General features: G+C 41.2%; 2 protein-coding genes across 11 annotated transcripts in view; both read right to left on the reverse strand.

Moving 5' to 3' along the window:
• DOCK4 (dedicator of cytokinesis 4) overlaps positions 1–18,299 on the reverse strand; it is a 428,555-nt gene that overhangs the window by 407,588 nt on the left and 2,668 nt on the right. The window lies entirely within an intron of this gene.
• LOC113911146 (60S ribosomal protein L38-like) lies at positions 17,510–17,838 on the reverse strand. Its single transcript, XM_035723236.1, has one exon. The coding sequence runs from the start codon at positions 17,784–17,786 to the stop codon at positions 17,574–17,576; it is 213 nt and encodes a 70-aa protein (XP_035579129.1). The 5' UTR covers positions 17,787–17,838; the 3' UTR covers positions 17,510–17,573.

The following is an 18,299-nucleotide window of genomic DNA, read 5'->3' on the forward strand; positions in this document are numbered from 1 at the left end:
AGAAGCATGAGCCAGGTCTTTTCCCAAGGGGCTTTGTAAGTCTGCTCCTTCACAAACCCCTGTGTGACCCCCAAAATCCCTCCTGGGGCTTGTGGCAGGTCTTGAGCAAAGGAGTTATGGATGGTATCATGACCAATTATTCCAACTAGAGCTGATTTCCATCTTGAACTTAAGGTCATCCATAGTAATTCCTTATGCTTGTAAAGCCCTTTATAATTTCCATGGCTTCACAAGAATGATCTCACCAGATCATGATAATTACATTGTGAATAATCGAGGTAGGTATTATGATCCCTGTTTACAGAGCAAGAAACTAAAGCTTAATACCCTTCCCATACTTAGAACGTTTTTAAATAAAACTGACATGGGCTATAAAAATGATAAGGAATCCACAGGAAACTAGTAATACTGAACTACAGAGTAACCAGGACACACAGCACTGACAATGTGGAGGCTGAGTGTGGTCTGGGGAACACAGCAACAAAGTACGGGCTGGCACACTGATATTCTCGTCTACACACGGTGGCCACCCATCGGGACCTCGTTCAGTCCACTACTCAGACATGTCCATATACAAAGCATGTGGTAAATGGTGGAAGCCCTGCAGACAGGGAAAATACATATACAAAAGAACAAACTGAGATAGTCCTTCAAACAGCAGAGCTGGGCTGTCTTTACCTGTCACATTTTATTTGTGCTCTGCTGGTGACTTCATTCCCTGGGCCTTAACTGTGTCATCATGAAAATGGGAAACTATCTCCTCCTATCTACTTCTAAGACACTAAAAGAGATCAAAGAGGACAAGTGAGAAAGCATTGCAATTTTTAAAAAATCCCCATATTAATGGAACAGGGTATTATTATTCTACACACAGGAAAGGTGTCATTTAAGCACTCAAGTCATTTTCTATCAGACCTCATGACTTCACAAGGGAGTGGGAACATGGGTCATCCTCAGTGAGCTATCTGGGGCAAAAGTCACTTGAAATAAAAGACACCCTCAGTCTGACCACAATACTTAACTTACAGGATGGTGTTATCATTACATCTCCCTGGTACTGCCACAGAGCCCTCCCTCTGCCCTATCCAAAGACTTGGCAGGTCTCTACCATTGTGCATTCTGTTTTCATTACCTGCCTTACCCACATTATGAGTGCACTGTCCTACACTGCCTTTCCTAAGTGGAATCCAGCCTTTTCTACATGACCTGACAGATGATGATGACATCAAGGTGGGAAGGTACCTGCCATCACTGGCTGCAGCTGAGGGAAGGGGTAGATGTGTCCATCCCAGCTGCACTTGGGGCTGTTGCAACACCGGGCTCCTAGAAGCAGCCCCTGTTCAGCTGAGTCCCAGCCAAAACTCCCTTCTGATGAGCCCTGGGGCAGTGATGGGCTGGCCTAGAGAATCTCACTGGGACATCATGCACACTCTCAATAAGGAACAGATGATCAAGGGCCCAGCCCAATGCAAAGGTTTCAAAATCACAGGCTTCTAACCATTAGCTTTGGCTCTATGTCAGTAAACACCTTACACTCTCATTCATCCTAGTGGAGTTGCTGGTTTCAAAAGAAGTAACGTGCTGCAATTATAACTATGGATTTTGTCAACAGCTTATCTTTAGGGTAGTCGACACCCCCCAAGTCCCATACTACTACCAACAACCCAAACCAAAACAAATGGGCAACAAAGACCTGACTGGGGAGACACCATAACATAGTGGTGAAGGCACTGGGCTTTGGAATGTGACAGAAAATCAGAGCTCCACAACTCATTAGCCTTGAAATCTTCTGCAGGTTCTATAACACTTCTGTGCCTCAGTTTCTCATTTGTAAAACTGGGATGAAATAATATGCAGTTGTCATGAGCAGAGACCGAAATGTCTACACAACCCTGGCATGGTGCCTAACACAAAAATGAGTTTCAGTACACATTTACTATTATTCTATAAATGAGGTGCTGCCTGTAATAGTCTGTATCATCACAAAATATGGTTGTGTTAACAATTTGACATCAAATTAACATTAGTACTGAGGTACAAATATAAATGTAAGAATCTTCCCATTGTGCTTAATGAGACACCCACAGAAAAACAGCAGAATTTGGACATAATGGTCACCAATTATGTCATAACAGTTTTCCCCTTTGGAAATACTAAAAACACAAAAAAAGTCACTACCCCCTTTAGAGTACTGCAAGAACTCTGGAGGGTGATAGAATTTCAGAGGCCTACTGAAGATGTGGCGTATTAGAGAAACAAAGGTCCCCCAGCAAAAATGCCATGGCTATCAAAAAAAAAAAAAAAAAGAATCAGAAGGGGGTCCCTAATTATACATTTTTGTACACATTCATGTATTTCTTTTTTTATTTAAGATTTTATTTGAGAGAAAGAGAGAGAGCAAGCATGCAGACGCGCACAAGCAGGGGCAAAGGCAGAGGGAGAGAGAATCCTAAGCAGGCTCTGTGGAACCCAACACAGAGTTCGATCCCATGACCCTGAGATCACGACCTGAGCCAAAACCAAGAGTCAGACCCCTAACTGACAGAGCCACCCAGGAGCCTCTGTTTCTCTTTAAAAAAAAAAAAAAAAAAGGCAATTAATAATGATGCCTAGAGGGAGAAAAAAACCCAAATGTTTTTAAAAGCTAACCATGAGATAGACTAGCATTTGTCAGTTAGTTGCCTTTTTCTTTTAAATCCTGCTTAAAATGTGCAATTGCCCAAATAAGTTTAAGTATGCCAAAATACTAAGAAATTACAAAACTCAATACCAAAATAATTCATGTGTTACAACCATAATTACTTCTATAGTTAGAAAATTATTATCCTCCTGAGAAAATCCTGGCAAACTGCTTAAACCATTTCCCTTCTGAGTGAATCTAGGAGGAACAAAATGAAAAATCAAACACTTTGATGTCCCTATGCCTGAAAAGACTTTATCTCCATCAATTACCTACACACAAATAATTTCAAACACCTATGCAATGATGTAATTCCCTAGCTTATGAGGTCTTCCTTCTACCTCCACCCCATTTTCATTGTCATACTTGTTTCTGTGGAATAAATACGAAGGAAAGCTTTCTTCCTGTTTCTGTGCCCTCAGCTTTTTGCAACTCTTTGTCTGATCTACTCCAGACAACCACAGCCAGAAAGGAAATGCGAAGGAGGGTAGGGTTTGGTTTTGCTCTCAAAAGCCACCATTTCTCAGATGGAAAATAAGGATGTCAATGCCATGATGACATTTTGCCTTGTGCCACAATGATTAATAGTCCTAATTTTTTCCAATTAGGGAAGTAATCTCAACCAGTCAGTGGAATCTGACCAGTCTTACACAGTGTGGCCTCTGAGTGGTGTAATTTGGATGTGAAATGAGATCTAGGATGATTCTTCTCTTTTTGACAGTTAAATGTAATATATTTCCATCCCTGAGCTTTTTTCACAACTAAACAAGAAAAAATGCTTTTCAGAAATAAATTATTTCCAAATCTGACCCCTTCAATCAATTTGTTTTCTTTGAATTGGTACAATGTGACTCGAAAATAGGCAACGGGATTTAGTTTATTCATTTGAATAAGTTAATAACCCTGGCAAATGCCTATTAGGGACAGAAAGACAGGGGAATAGAGTGGCTTAATGTGATATTTATCAAACACTTACCAAAATTCACACAATCAAATTCCATAGGGAATTGCCCAAAAGGTTTGAGATAACACATAAAGCTGCAAATGCAGTAAATGGTCTGGCACAAGTGAAGACCACAAAGAGTAAGGGTCTCATACACTTCACCTTCAGCTACCTAAACACAAACTGAAATATTTCAGATGCAGACTGTTTCAATCAGTTCCAATGACATCTAGTCAGAGTGCCCAAGGAAATCTCTAACTTACAATGGAATTCTAGAATTTCAAGGAATATTGGAAATCCCTTCATCCAACTCTCATTTTACAGAGAGGCTTTAAGAAGTCCCTAAGAGATACACGCCTTCATATAGTTCGTACAGGTATTACGAAAGAACCAAAATTAGAACCCTAGGCTCTTGCTCTCATAAACTCCCATTAGCCCTTTGAATTAGGTTCTTTATATTATGATGGTATCAAACAAATGCTTTTTTCAGACATGAAAGCTTTACTGCATCAATATAAATGGGGCAAACTGTCTCCCATGGCAAATGCAATAACTCCATGACAATCCGTACCCCACAAACCAGAAGACTTCTCCACCACCAATGAAAGCAGGAAGATGTCAGCTCATCAACAGAATTCGGACAGTAATTTCAAAGCCGAAGAGAAATTTAGCTGCAATACTCTAGTGTCATTACAATGCATTCTGGTACATCAGTGATTTTCAAACTTGGGTTTTTACAGTCAAGTTTTCTTATTTTTTTTTAAATGAATTCTTGGATAGAACCCCAACATATAAAGCCAATAAACACAGCATTTTATCCTAATAAATTTGTTTAATATTTTCAAAATTTTATCTGCTCAATATCAATTAAGAATAACGATCAGAGTTCCTGTTAGTTCTTACCACACTACTATGCAAATTAGAGAGTATCCCTTCTTGTCAAAGGCAACATTCCCAAACCCAGCCACCTTGTGCAGAGCACAACCTGCAGTCCCACACACAGGGCATGACAGATGGCTTCTAATAAAATGTTCTCATGAATAAGGCTGTTCTCACGAAAACAACAACAAAAAATGAGAAGCTGGGGCGCCTGGGTGACTGACTCTTGATTTCAGCTCAGGTCCTGATCTCAGGGTTGTGAGATCCAACCGAACCCTGCATAGGCTCTGAGTTCAGTGGGGAGTCTACTTCTCTCCTCCTTCTCCCTCTGCCCCTCCCACGGTGTGTGCTGTCTCCCTCTCTCTAAAAATAAATAAATTTTTAGGGACACCTGGGTGGCTTAGTCGGTTAAGCGGCTGCCTTCCGCCTGGGTCATGATCCCAGGGTACTGGGATCGAGTCCCACATCGGCTCCTTGCTCAGCAGGGAGCCTGCCTCTCCCTCTCTATCCCTCTGCTTGTGCTCTGTCAAATAAAATCTTTAAAAAACAAAAAAATAAAATAAAAATAAATAAATTTTTAAAAAATGAGAAACTATGAATGGTAAGTGTAGTGTATCTCTTCAGCATGTCATAGATCTCTGTATTTTTTGGTGACAGTGCTGTTTCTCACCAAAGGCTAAGTGCATACTTGGTAGCAGTTTTGGTTTTTTTTGTCTGTTGATAACAGCCTTGCAATCTTGGGATACTCTTATTCTGAAAAAGCAGCAGTATGAAACTTCTGTTGCAAAGTTGAATCACTGACAAGTTGGAAAAGAACCCCAAATGAGCAGGAAGCACTAAAAATGTCTAAGATACAAACAGACCCTTACCTCTAGAGAACAAACTGGTCGTTGCCAGAGGGGAGGTGGGTGGGGGATGGGGGAAACAGGTGATGGGGATTAAGGAGTGCCCTTGCCTCGATGACCACAGGGTGATGCATAGAAGTGTTGAATCACTATATGGCACACCTAAACTCATATTACGCTGCATGTTAACTAACTGGGATTAAAATAAAAACTTCAAAAAAAATGTCTGAAATACAAGGTTAGCCAGAAGACCTTTTTTTTTTTAAGATTTTATTTATTTATTTGATAGAGAGAGACACAGCGAGAGAGAGAGAGAGAGAGAGAGAGAGAACACAAGCAGGGGGAGTGGGAGAGGGAGAAGCAGGCTTCCCGCCGAGCAGGGAGCCCGATGCGGGGCTTGATCCCAGGACTCTGAGATCAACCTGAGCCAAAGGCAGACGCTTAATGACTGAGCCACCCAGGTGCCCTAGCCAGAAGACTTTCTACAATTACTTACTACATGGTGGCCAGACCATGTGACAAACAGATGTGCCTGAGCATCTTCCGACATGTGAATGGAGTCCGGCAGCCGCATGCCGCTGTGGAGACTTGACTTGTGAAGAGTCCATGAAAAATTTAGACCTACCCACACTGACTCAAATAAAATTTATTTTATTTTTTCATAGTATAAATCATATTATAAAGTATGTAGTAAATATTATACTAAGTGCAGAGAATACAATAGGAAAAAACGCAGTCCTGTCTTCAGAGTTTAGTGGTTAGTAGATCTCGTCTGCTGTTGAAATAGCACTCACACATTTTTCGTTTTTATTCTCTATGTGGATTTTTTAATGCCAATTTTATATGGTCACAAAACAAACAAAACCCTGATGTATGTTTCAGAATTTATGTAGGTAGCTTCATAGACTCTCGACAAATTCTGTCACTTCTCTGACAAATATTTGTCTTTCTCTGGACTAACACGTTAGGATGTTGGGGACATTCCCCAGCTAGTCTAGTTGCTTCATCTTCTCAGAGGCTGACTTATGCATTCTGGAGAACCTGGTACAGAAACCTAACAAATAACGACAACACACTAAGTTTAGAGATTTCCCCTTCTTCCAAGGAACCCATTCACTCTGATCTGAATGTTCATGCCTCCTCCCCAATTTGTATATTGAAATCCTAATGCCCAATGTGATGGTATTAGGAAGTGGGGCATTTGGGAGATGCTTAGGTCATAGGGGTAAAGCCTCATGAATGGGCTTACTGCTCTTATAAAAGAGACCCCAAAGAGCTCCACAGGTCCTTGTGCCACGTGAGGACACAGCCAGAAGTCCACAATCCAGAAGAGTGTCTCACCAGAACCTAACCATGCTGGCACCCTGTTCTTGAGCTCCCAGTGTCTACAACTATAAAACATAAATCTCTGTTGATTATAAAGCTACTTAATCTGTGGTATTTTGTTATAACAGCCTGAATGCACTAAGACTCCATTCATTCACTGACTCACCACTTACTGGGCCTACTAAAAGTTAGCTCTGTATTTATCATCCAGGGAAATCAAAGCTGAAGAGCACAGCATCTCTGGCTTCAAAGACTTCAGAAGCCTGTAGCAATGGTAGACAGTTCAAACGGCAGTAGGAAGGGTCCTGAAAGAGGCACAGGTACAGATGTGGAATGGGGGACAAGAGTTTTCATTTCTGTGAGGAGTCAGAAATGGAAGCTCTTAGAGACAAGACACCACAGGTTTTCCAAGTAAAGAAGGGGGAGGAGGGTGGCCAAGCAAGGCAAAGTTCCAGCAAGCAAAGAGACCTAGATCTGAGAAACTGTAAGGGGTTTCCTAGGATGGAGCCCAGGGTATGGGACAAAGATCCACCTGGCACTGGACTGGACTGCAGAAAGGAGCCAATTTAAAAAGGGCCTCGTGAGCTATGAAATGACTGTGAACTCTACCCTAAATGCAAAGGAAACACTATAGGTATTGTTTCTCCAGACAAACCACACCAAACAAAAATTCGCTTTACAAAACACATCACTTGCAGTTTAATGCAGAGCATGTTCTAGAGAAAGAAGAGACTACATAGGAGACAAATTGAGAGGCTACTGCAGTAATTTAAACAAGGGGCACCTATCCAGCACACCAAGGTTGCTCAAGGCACCAGCTCACTGGCTCTGCACAATGAGGCTTCCCCGAGCACAGACCGGGCAGAGTGAGATGCCTGGGCCCATGCAAAGCTAGGGTTTCCAGCATCAGAACCACAAGTCTCACAGATTAGGGCTTCCGTGGTTCTTATCATCAACCACCATATCCCTTCTAGTCTCCCAGACACACACCCCTGGTCACTGAGAACTTGCAGTTTTACTCCAGGGTCCCTCCTTGTTCCTGGTCAGGCTTGGCTAGGGTCCATCCTCATTCATGGACACACACTTCTATTCCCTTCTGGTCACACAGCCCGGTCTCGTCCTTGCCTCTCAACCCCCTATTCCCCACACCCTTCTGGCACCATCAACTCCTGACCCATCCGGTGGCCTCTCCAGCACCACTGTGCTCTATCACATCCCCCACCTACAAGCAGGCAGCACACTGTGGGGCCGACCACCACCACCAGAGACTAATGTGGAACAAAAAGACGATGTGGGTACAGGTTTCCCCTGCTATCCGAAAGTAGAGCATTCCTCTGAAAACTTTCATAAGAAAGTTCATAAGAAAAGGCATAAGACAAAGAAGCAATTACCATTAATTTACATGGAAAAATTTATAAGCATTCCCAGACTCAAAAAATAACCTCTCTTAGGCCTTTTCTGATAGGCGGCTTGATGCTGAGAGGCTGAATATGGTTCCCGGGGAAGTGCTTGGTGGTGCCACTCTCTAACAGCTCTCTGCAAAACAGATGCTGAACGCTATTTTCACTTTTTGCCTTTTTTGTAAAAGCAACAATCCTCTTTGGATTTCTTTCAGTCTCCAAAAACAGGTACTACTATAGGTCTGTCATAAAAGGGAAGTGGTATAGGGCAAACTTTTGCAAAGCAGCAGATACCTGCACATACTGCACACACTTCTGGTATTAATACCAGCATCTCATTTAAAAAGTAAAGAATGGTGACCAATGTCTTCATCACTATCCATGGAACCCCAAAGCCTGGGGCCAGGCCTCCAAACTCTGGCTGTAGGCCTGCCTGTGTGCACAGAGGAAGGTGGTATACCACAACAGGGCTACAGCTTTGGACTTGGACAGTGTGTCCAAATCTCAGCTCTGCCACTTACCAGCTGGGTCACCTTGAACACATCACTTACCCTCTCCAGATTTGCACTAAGGCTTCAGTGTGTTTGCATGGGACCAATCACACAGGCATAGACACACAAGCATTCATCTTTAAGTTTCTTCCCTGCTTACCCACTCTTAGTTTTCTGTAACTTAAGCATTTAACTATGGTTTTCATTTATCGCTCCAAAATTCTCTTGAAAAATAAGAAATACTGAATCTTTCTTCCTCTGCCCAATCTTAGAAGGAAACTACAAGAAAAGGCAAACCATTTTCTAAGGTCCTTAACATGGTGAGGTGATAGGAATGTGCTGGGGGACGGGGCAAGGGGACATGGGGGGTGGGACATGGAAAATGCCCAGTAGGAAGAGGAAAAAGGTTTTCCAGCTATTTAAAGTACAACACGGCTCAAGTGTTTATATTGGACAATCCTGACAGCTGTTGACTCACTTCTATGCAGAGTATCTTAAAATGAAACTTCTATTCTTTTGTTGTACAAGTTCTGAGTTTTCCAGGATATGAGACACTCCCTCTGCAGGGCTGTTTCCTCAGGCTTACAAGTAATACCACCATCCCAAGTCCTTATCTTCATTTTAAAGCTTGAGGGGAAATAACTGTCTTAACCTTCACACTGATTTCTCTGTTTATGCACTGCCTTACTGAATTTTTAAAAAATAGATAACACCTACCTTGAATAAATGTACAAATTAAATGAGATAAAAATATGATACACGTCTTGCTTTATCACTTGTTCATGGATCCAGATCTATGCCTCCTTATATGCCCCATCAAGCTAGCACACTGCCTTATACGTTGTAGGCATACTCAATAAATAATTATCCAATGTAAGTTTTTCCGTCAATGTGTCACAGGATATGCCTTTATAGTTACCACGAAGGGAAACAAAAATAGGTAGCAAGTAAATTCTTACAGGGATGTACTACCAGCTATCAGGAAAAACATAATTAAGGACAGAAAATAGGGGGAAAATTTCCCCAAATATTGCCTTATTCTCCGCAGGGACCTGGCATTCAACACCCAGGCCTTTCAAAAACAAAGGATACCAAAGTGATGTCTCCAACCAAATTTCCACATAATAAAACTGCATTTCCCTGCTTAAATGCTAGCCTTAATGGTCAAACCTATCACCTTGGGTTCTTTATAAATAATTATGGCAGGAAGACATGAAGCATCTCAAGACCCTACTTCTCTGGATGCTTTCTAGTTGGATGCTTTGAAGGCATCCAATGTGATTTGATGCCTTAAGACAATGTAAGTATCTTTGCAAACAAGCCGTATTCAAATAAACATATGCCTAGAGCAGATAATCGTCATCAAACAGTCCGACTCAGCTAAGTCTGTGCTTCTGAGCGTGGGCCAGGGGAGTCCGACCTCAGCCATGGCAAGGATCTACGCTGATTACATCTATTACACTGAGGTCCAGAATTCAGCTTCTATTTACTTTGTCCCTCTTCCTAGTACCCAAAACTGTTCAAATCCATTGTGTTAGCTCAGGCTGCCATAACAAAACACTATAGACTAGGTGATTTAAATGACAGGAATTTATTTTCACACTGTTCTGGAGGCTGTGAGTTCAAGAACAAGGGCCAGCAGGATCAGTTTCTGGCCAGAGACCTCTTCCTGGCTTGTGGATGGCTGGGTCTTACTGTGTCCTCACAAGGCCCTTCTTAGGTACCCATGTGTGCAGAGAGCAAGCAAACTCTCTAGGGTTTCTTCTTAAGAGAACACTAATCCTACCCAATCAGGGCCCACCCTTGTGACCTTGTTTAGTCTTTCTCACCTCCTTACTCCAAATACAGCCATGCTGGGGGTAGGAGCTTCAATATATGAATGGGGGGGTGGGGACACACAGAAACATTCAGTCTATAACACCCATGAATAAGAAATTATTCCCCTGATTGCTAACTAAAACCTCTTAGACTTGTTGACTCTCTCTGTTGATGAATTTCTCTTGCATAAATGATCCCAGGGCCCACCTCTCTTGCATAAAAGATCCCAGGGCCCACTGAGTTCACAGAACAAGGGAAAGTGAGCAGTGACACCCACATCCGTTCTCTAAATGAATACATCATGGAGAGAACAGCATTTTTATCTTAAGTGAGTTTGAAGCTCTTTTTCAAAGAAGGATAAGGGCTTTTTGTCAGACTTCTACCTCAAGGTCATCTGAAAGCACAGATTCACTGTGGCTGAGGAAGCATGAACAGGGCAGAGACATCACAAGTAATCAGACAGTACACCAAGGAAAGCCACTTTGAAACTCTGGAACAGAGTACTTCCTGGACATAAATGACAAAGTAAATTCAGATATTCCAGACTCAAGTTCCACCAGTCTAACTCTAATCCTGAGAGGAAACTCTACAGGAAATAACGGTCAGCTTATAAAAGAGCATAGATCATTATTTCTGATTATAAAAGAAATTCATGTTAATTTTGGAAATTATTAAAAGTACAAAGTTAAAACAATGCCACTTCTCAACTGAAACAATTGGTTATAACAACACAGCAACATGGGATTTTGTATCCCAATTCTTCATTTCTCTTAAGTACTCATCAGTGTATTTTTAACATAACTTATACCTAGTGTTCTAACATGGGGCCGAGAATGCAAGTATCTGGTTGTCTGAATCATTTTCTATTAATTACAGCTGGGAATATTCGGTGAAATGTAGAATACAATTAATATACATATAATTCTCCTTAAAAAAAAAAAGCAAATTGAAGAAACAGCAAATTTTACTATGTGTGTAATTTTGTAGGAATGCTATCTTTTTTTACTGTTTATTATCCAGATTTCTGGAGAAAAATCTCAGTAATTTCTCCTATCTTTATTCTTTCTGCAACTACCTATTTATGTTTGAATTTTCATGTTTCTTTGAGAGCCCAGGTAACCTCTTAGGCTTGCTATCAAGGAAGCCCTACCACCAACAGACTCTTCAACCAACTTCGGACGCCTCAGGAGAATTACCAACAGGCTCTCTCCTCTCCCCAGGACCCAGGTGAAGGCTGTTTTGCCTCCCATACCCGCATGCCCATGCTACCGAACATGTTCACCTAGGGTCACCAGTGACAGGCAAGATACTTTATTTTGAAGAAAAGAAAAAGACATAGAACACAATCTCTACATTTCTGCTTAGAGATTTCAGGGAGACATTTTTAGGTTAATGTCCAACTAATACTCATAAAAATAAACAAATTGCTTGGTTTATGAAAATGATTTACAACTGGGAGAGGAATGGTTATCTAATTCACCAAGGGGAAGACTTGCTAATTTCATATCCAGAAGAATTCCCATACTCACCCGGGACATGAATAGGGGTGGATAATACACATATGTATTGGCAATTTCCAACAGCCTCCCTATATGAATGTCATGCTTTCCCTTCTTCCTTCCCAGCTAAGAAACAGTCATGTTTTAGTTTATTACTAAGTGACAGATGCCTGTTTCTAGATTTAGTTGCTTTCCTTCTTCTGTAGGGATGCAAATGTGATCACTGGTTCTTGAACCTCCCTGCAGTGCTTTGAAGGTGGCTGAAAATGAAAGCGTGTTGAGTCCCCCTTACAGGCCTTCCTTCAAAATGTGGTTGATGTGTACAGCTCTGAGTCAAGTTCCCGGCTATAAGCCATCATATTCCATGTGCCATGGTTTTTGGCAATTCAAGTGAGATCATCTTTTATCCCTCTGCTTCTTTGTCACCAAGAGACTGCAGGCAAAACTACAATATCCATCATGCTTTGTTACTGCAGCACTTCAAGGGCAACCAGGAAATCACTCTTCTTATGGAGGCCAGAGTACACGTCTCAAAGACAAAGTAGCATCTTCCATAGACTCCTTTCTACCCATCCACCAACCCCCTTCCCGTCCCAGTTGTTTCTGAAGTGGTTATCCCTCAATGGAAATACAAAGACGGGGTGGAAAGAGAAGGACGATAGATGCCTCAGGCAGTAAAGGAAACACTCCAGGTTGAAAGTATTAATCTGACCTCTAAGCTGGTGACATGGGGACAGACAATGGTCTTCCTGCCCAGGTCACTGAAGCTGCTCTGCTTAATGAAAGAAAGCAGAGAGAAACCACCAATTGGTTTTCTTAATCCAATTCCACCTGCCTTAGGGAAATTACTCCCAAATTTTGGCAACAGGCTTTATGTCAGACTTGATTTTTAATATTATCAACGTTTGCCTCTTTATGTGCATTTATTGGTATTTCAGTGGGAAGTTATTTTAGGGGAAGGGAGCCCAATGCCTTCTTAAGCTGGAATCCCTTACTTCAAATGACATGATTTTCAGGAGTGCAGTAGTATAACTTTAAGAATTCTAAATTTGACCTTGTGGTTCCTAAGAGATACTATATATCTACCACACACATACATACACACACACACACACACACACACACACACACACACGAAATCTGTATAATACTAATATATTGCTTTGGATATCTGAGCATTTTCCCATTTTTGGATGTGTATACACTTATATGCTGTTTGAGGAATGTATAAATCTTGCTTATTGAAATATTTGTTCATTCTGTTTTTCAACATCCTGTTGGCGAAATCTCACAAACATGCACAATCTGGCGTGAAATTTTTGCTTGGGAGAGAACTGTCACAGAAATAGAGGTAACTAATGTCTTAGCCAGGCAAGGCACTAATGGGAAGCAAGAAAAGACCATAAAATTTAGTTTACTACCAACTCTACCTGGACAGGTAATATTTCTTCCTTTAGAGTGCTCTGTACCCATATTAATAAAGTGCTCCAAGATCACTGCTCTTTGGAAATTTAGGACCTGTCACTTTAAAATTTAGAATGAGCAAGCAGACTACATAATCAAAGTCGATACAATGAATAAAGTCTTATCTGGGTCAACCATTTCAATCGTCACACATAAACCGAAAAAACTCTGTAACCACACTCTTTACTCCAAAGCCTCCCTCCTTTGCTCCAGGCTGACTACCTACCAGCTACTGCCACCTGAATATTTGACAGGTATGGTAAACTCAAGGTGGCCAAAGGAAACTCAATCTTACACCATAAACCTGCCCTGCCTACAAAAATGTCTCATATGTTTACCCACTGTTGCAACCAGAAACTCGGGAGACACCCTAAACTTCTTCCTTTCCCTAACTCCTCACATCCAATTACCAAGCCCTGTTGCTTCCCATCTTCTAACCATCTCAGATCCGTCCAGATTTCACCATGCAATGATTGCTAAACTGGTTCCAGTACTCTCTCATCTACTGCAAAAATCTCTCTTTTCTCATTTTTAAGTCACCCCCCCTCCTCCACAAGCAACAATGTGTGTGCTTTAAAGTTTCATACTGCTCCTATTTCCAACAAAGGGAGTTTTTTAAAAAAATAATTTGCTGATTATCTCCATGTTGTAACAAAAAGAATTACTCTGATCTGTGCATTAACTGCATCTTCTCTATATGCTGCACCTTCTACAGTTTCAATCATAGTCGAGGGGTGCCTGGGTGGCTCAGGTGGTTAAAAGGCCGACTCATGATTTCAGCTCAGGTTACTATCTCAGGGTAGCAGGATCGAGCCCCGTGTTGGGCTCTGTGCTGGGCATGGAGCCTGCTTAAGATTCTCTCTCTCTTCTTCTCCCTCTACACTCCACCCCTGCCGTACACACACTCTCTCTCTCTTTAAAAAAAAAAAAAAAAAAAGACAAATTAAGGCATCAAGGTGCCTTAAAAAAAAAAAAAGGTTATACAACCTGCCTTGTTTCTTCTAACAATAATCAGCAATCAACCTGAGAAAAGGCAGAAAACAATGATAGGTGGTAATCCCACAACCGACAATACAGCTCAGTAGATTTACTGCATTTATTCTTGTTACAGGAGCCAGAGATCATTTTCAAAGGACATTATGCAGAAAACACCCAAAATCGGTCACTAAGTAGTACATACCAGTCTTGTCAAAAAGATCCTAGTTGGAAGACACATGTGAACTTGAAGAGACAACTTATACAATGCATGTGATGGCTTTGGATATTTGTTTTATCTTTAATAAGAAATAATACATTAAAAGGCAGATTTTTGACAACACTGAAGGAAAAAAGTATGGTTACTAAATTCTAAGTAAAAAATATACACAAACATCTGTTAAAAAAAAAAAAAAACCACAATGTCATGAATGAACTTGACTAGAAACCCGAACAGGGTCTCAGTTCCAGTCCTTCCTGTATTACAAATGTAGTATCTAGAGAAGTGCTTTTCAGACTGTGGGTAGGGATGCATTAAGGAGTCATTAAGTCAAGTTAGTGATGAACTTTTTTTTAATGATAAAGAGCGGAACATCACACAGAACACGAGCAAATACTGTTTGTTGTACTCTATGTATGTGGGCTGGTGCTGATGGTATTTGTGTATACACATCAAATGAGGAAAGTAAATGTATTTCCTATTATGAGTGATATTATGAATTAATAGGATAAATTTATTTCCTATTCAATGTATTTCCTAAACACGATTAAAAGTCACTGACATAGAGTAAGTCACTTAATCTCTATGAAGTTGCTTCCTCATCCCTTACATGGAACTTACCATTCTATTTCAGGGAGTATACCCAAATAAAATAACCTCACAATATTTTTCCAACTATAAAACATTGTATTAATATGTTATGGTTACAGCATTTTGGTTGGGTTTCCTCAGAGTATAGTGTTTCCCTGCCATATATGCTCACAGCATAAAGTCACTATGCTATAAATTTGGACATCCTGAATCAAAGCTAATTCTGAAAATATAGTCTCCTCAAGAGTAAAGCTGGAGACAGGAAAGCCTGAAGTTTCTCAAAATTTGTCTAATCTCCTTCATAGTACCTACCATACTGCCTCTAGGAAAAAAATGAAAAAACAAAACAAAACAAAACAAAACAAAAACAAAAAAAAACACTAAAGACGAAAGACAGTATCTCTGTCTTTCTAGGGCCTCGTGAAAGAGTCCTCACTTAGTAGAATGGCCAAAAGAGGGAAACATGTTTATGGGCTACTCCCACAGGAGACCGGCTCAGGAACATCAGCGGCCATCCTGCTGTCCCTGTACAGCCCTTCAACGCTACTTTGCCTGGAGACATAAATACCTCCTTTTTGCTTCCCATTTATTAAAGTGTAGAATCCTGTGCCAGGCTCTAAATGTCACAAATAATTTCAGGCAGCACATTGTTATTTAGCTGTACATGTCATCTGGACACATCATGGTACCACAAATAGGAAACATTTTAAGACACTAGTAGCTAAGAAACTGAAAACAGCTAAGGCTAAGGCATACTTGCTCTTAACTCTCCCACACAAGCTACCATTAAAGCACGCTTTTTCGAGGAAAAGATATCCCAAAGATCCTGTATAATAAGAGAAGGTACCTCTTCCCCTAACATGGAGGAAGCTTTAAAAAGGAATAGGATTCCGGGGCGCCTGGGTGGCTCAGCGGTTAAGCATCTGACTTTTAGCTCAGGTCGTGATCCCAGGGTCCCGGGATCGAGCCCCGCATCCAACTCCCTGCTCGGCAGGGAGCCTGCTTCTCTCTCCCCTTCTGCAGCTCCCTCTGCTTGTGCTCTCTGTCTCTGTCAAATAAATCAACAAAATCATAAAAAAAAAAAAAAAAGGAATGGGATTCCTACTTGAAATGGAGGACAGGAATAGTTTTGAGGACTCAGTGATACAAGTATTAAATACTTCTTTTAATTTATTTTTTTTAAGATTTTATTTATTTGACAGAGAGAGGGAGAGAGCACAAGCAGGGGGAACAGGAGAGGGAGAGGAAGAAGCAGGCTCCCCCGCAGAGCAGGGAGCCCGATGTGGGGCTCAATCCCAGGACCCTTGGATCATGACCTGAGCTGAAGGCAGATGCCTAACCATCTGAGCCACCCAGGCGCCCCTAAATACTTCATTTTTAAAATGACATTCATAACCTTCAGATCGGCTCCTTCTGAGTTTTGTTTCTTGTCAGGCTCAGGAACTTTTTGTACTGATCAATCCAGCACATAATCTCCCTCTAAGCTTAACCAGGCTCACACATGTTAAACATCTGGCTGGGGTTGAGAGGTGCAGTTTGCAGCTCAGTAAGACATGCTGGCTCACCTGGGAAACCTGTGCATACATGGATACTGAACAAATGAATACAGAAATGTACCTGCAATGGTCGTAATGTAACTTTCTCTGTGACTAGAGGTATGACTGATGAGGGCAGGCAGGAAGCAGATAGTGATCATAAGGAAATTTGTGAGGGGTCTATCAAGAATGCTTTTGTCACTGCCCATGGAGCTCCTCCTAGAGAGAGAGAATCAAACAGATTGAAAAATGAGTAACTATTACCTGGGTTCTGGCAGCCTGCCAGGCAGCTTTTGCTTACCTTTGATCTTCCTTAAAAAACTATGTGGGCTATGTCACAACAAAAGTGTCTTTTTTCTAACAATCTCTACACCATGGAGATATTTTTATAACCAAAGGACACATTTGTTTGGAAGAGGTCTCAAGAACTAATACTGGGAAGGACCTCGGATACCATTTGTCCAAAAGGCTGGCACTCAGAAAGGTTAAGTGATTTACCTAAGGTCACACAGCTGGCAGCAGTGTCTAGCCTAGGACCAAGAGCTAACCAGAATTTCCCGAGAAAAATATGCCTATCATTGTGGCTATTAATACAGTTTTTTAAGTTTTTTTTCAAGATTTTATTTATTTGGCAGAGAGAGACACAGCAAGAAAGGGAACACAACCAGTGGGAGAGGGAGAAGCAGGCTTACCGCCTGAGCAGAGAGCCCAGAACCCTGGGACCATGACCTGAGCCGGAAGGCAGAGGCTTAACGACTGAGTCCCCCAGGCGCCCCGCGATTAATACAGTTTTAAAGAGACAAGGTCCCCTATCCCTCAGGACTATAGCTTTATCACTATGCCTTCTTTTTTTTTTTTTTTTAAGAATTTTTAAAACTTTAATACAGTTCAAATCAGTGGGCCAGGTTCACTTCAGCTCCTTCACTGCCAAACCTGGGGGCAAGGACTGCTTCAGTTTCTCTGCCTTCTCCTTGTCCGTGATGACCAAGGTGTAAAGGTATCTGCTGCACCGAACTTTAAACTTCACATAATCCTTATTTTTCTTGATCTTGACGGATTTGGCATCCTTTCGCCTGGCCGTGAGCAAAAAGTCCTTGATTTCCTCGATTTTGCGAGGCATGGCTACAGGGGGCGCACGGGAGCGCGGGGCCGGCACAGCAAGCAGCAAGAAAGAAGGATGGAAAAGAAGCTATCACTATGCCTTCTAACTCCCTAGAATCAGTACACTTAGGTATATAAGGTATACATTGTTTTAAGACCATCCATCAGTTGAAGAGTGCCCACATGTCAGGTTTGAAAAGGAATTTCTATCTCTGATACATCTTACTACAGCTATGAAATTTAAGTAAGTTTATCCATATTAACAATATGTTGTTTGAAACAGAAACATAAATATATAAAGTCACATAATTATCTCATATATAATTGATGGTGGCTAAGAAGTATCATTGGAAAAATATACAACTTGCACTAAAACTTCAGTTATTCCAAGTTAAAGACTAATTTATTTCAAAGAATGAGGAACTGAATTACTACTACACCTGATAACAACCATTTTTGCCCATAAATTATCTTTTCCTTAGTATTTATAAGAACTAGATGAGAAAAGCACATGTACTAAGGAAGGTTAAAA

Source organism: Zalophus californianus, chromosome 12, assembly GCF_009762305.2.
Source record: "Zalophus californianus isolate mZalCal1 chromosome 12, mZalCal1.pri.v2, whole genome shotgun sequence".
Lineage (NCBI taxonomy): Eukaryota > Metazoa > Chordata > Mammalia > Carnivora > Otariidae > Zalophus > Zalophus californianus.

Excerpts from the sequence above, each read along its gene's own strand:
- LOC113911146 (XM_035723236.1), bottom strand. The coding sequence starts at position 17,786 with ATGCCTCGCAAAATCGAGGAAATCAAGGACTTTTTGCTCACGGCCAGG.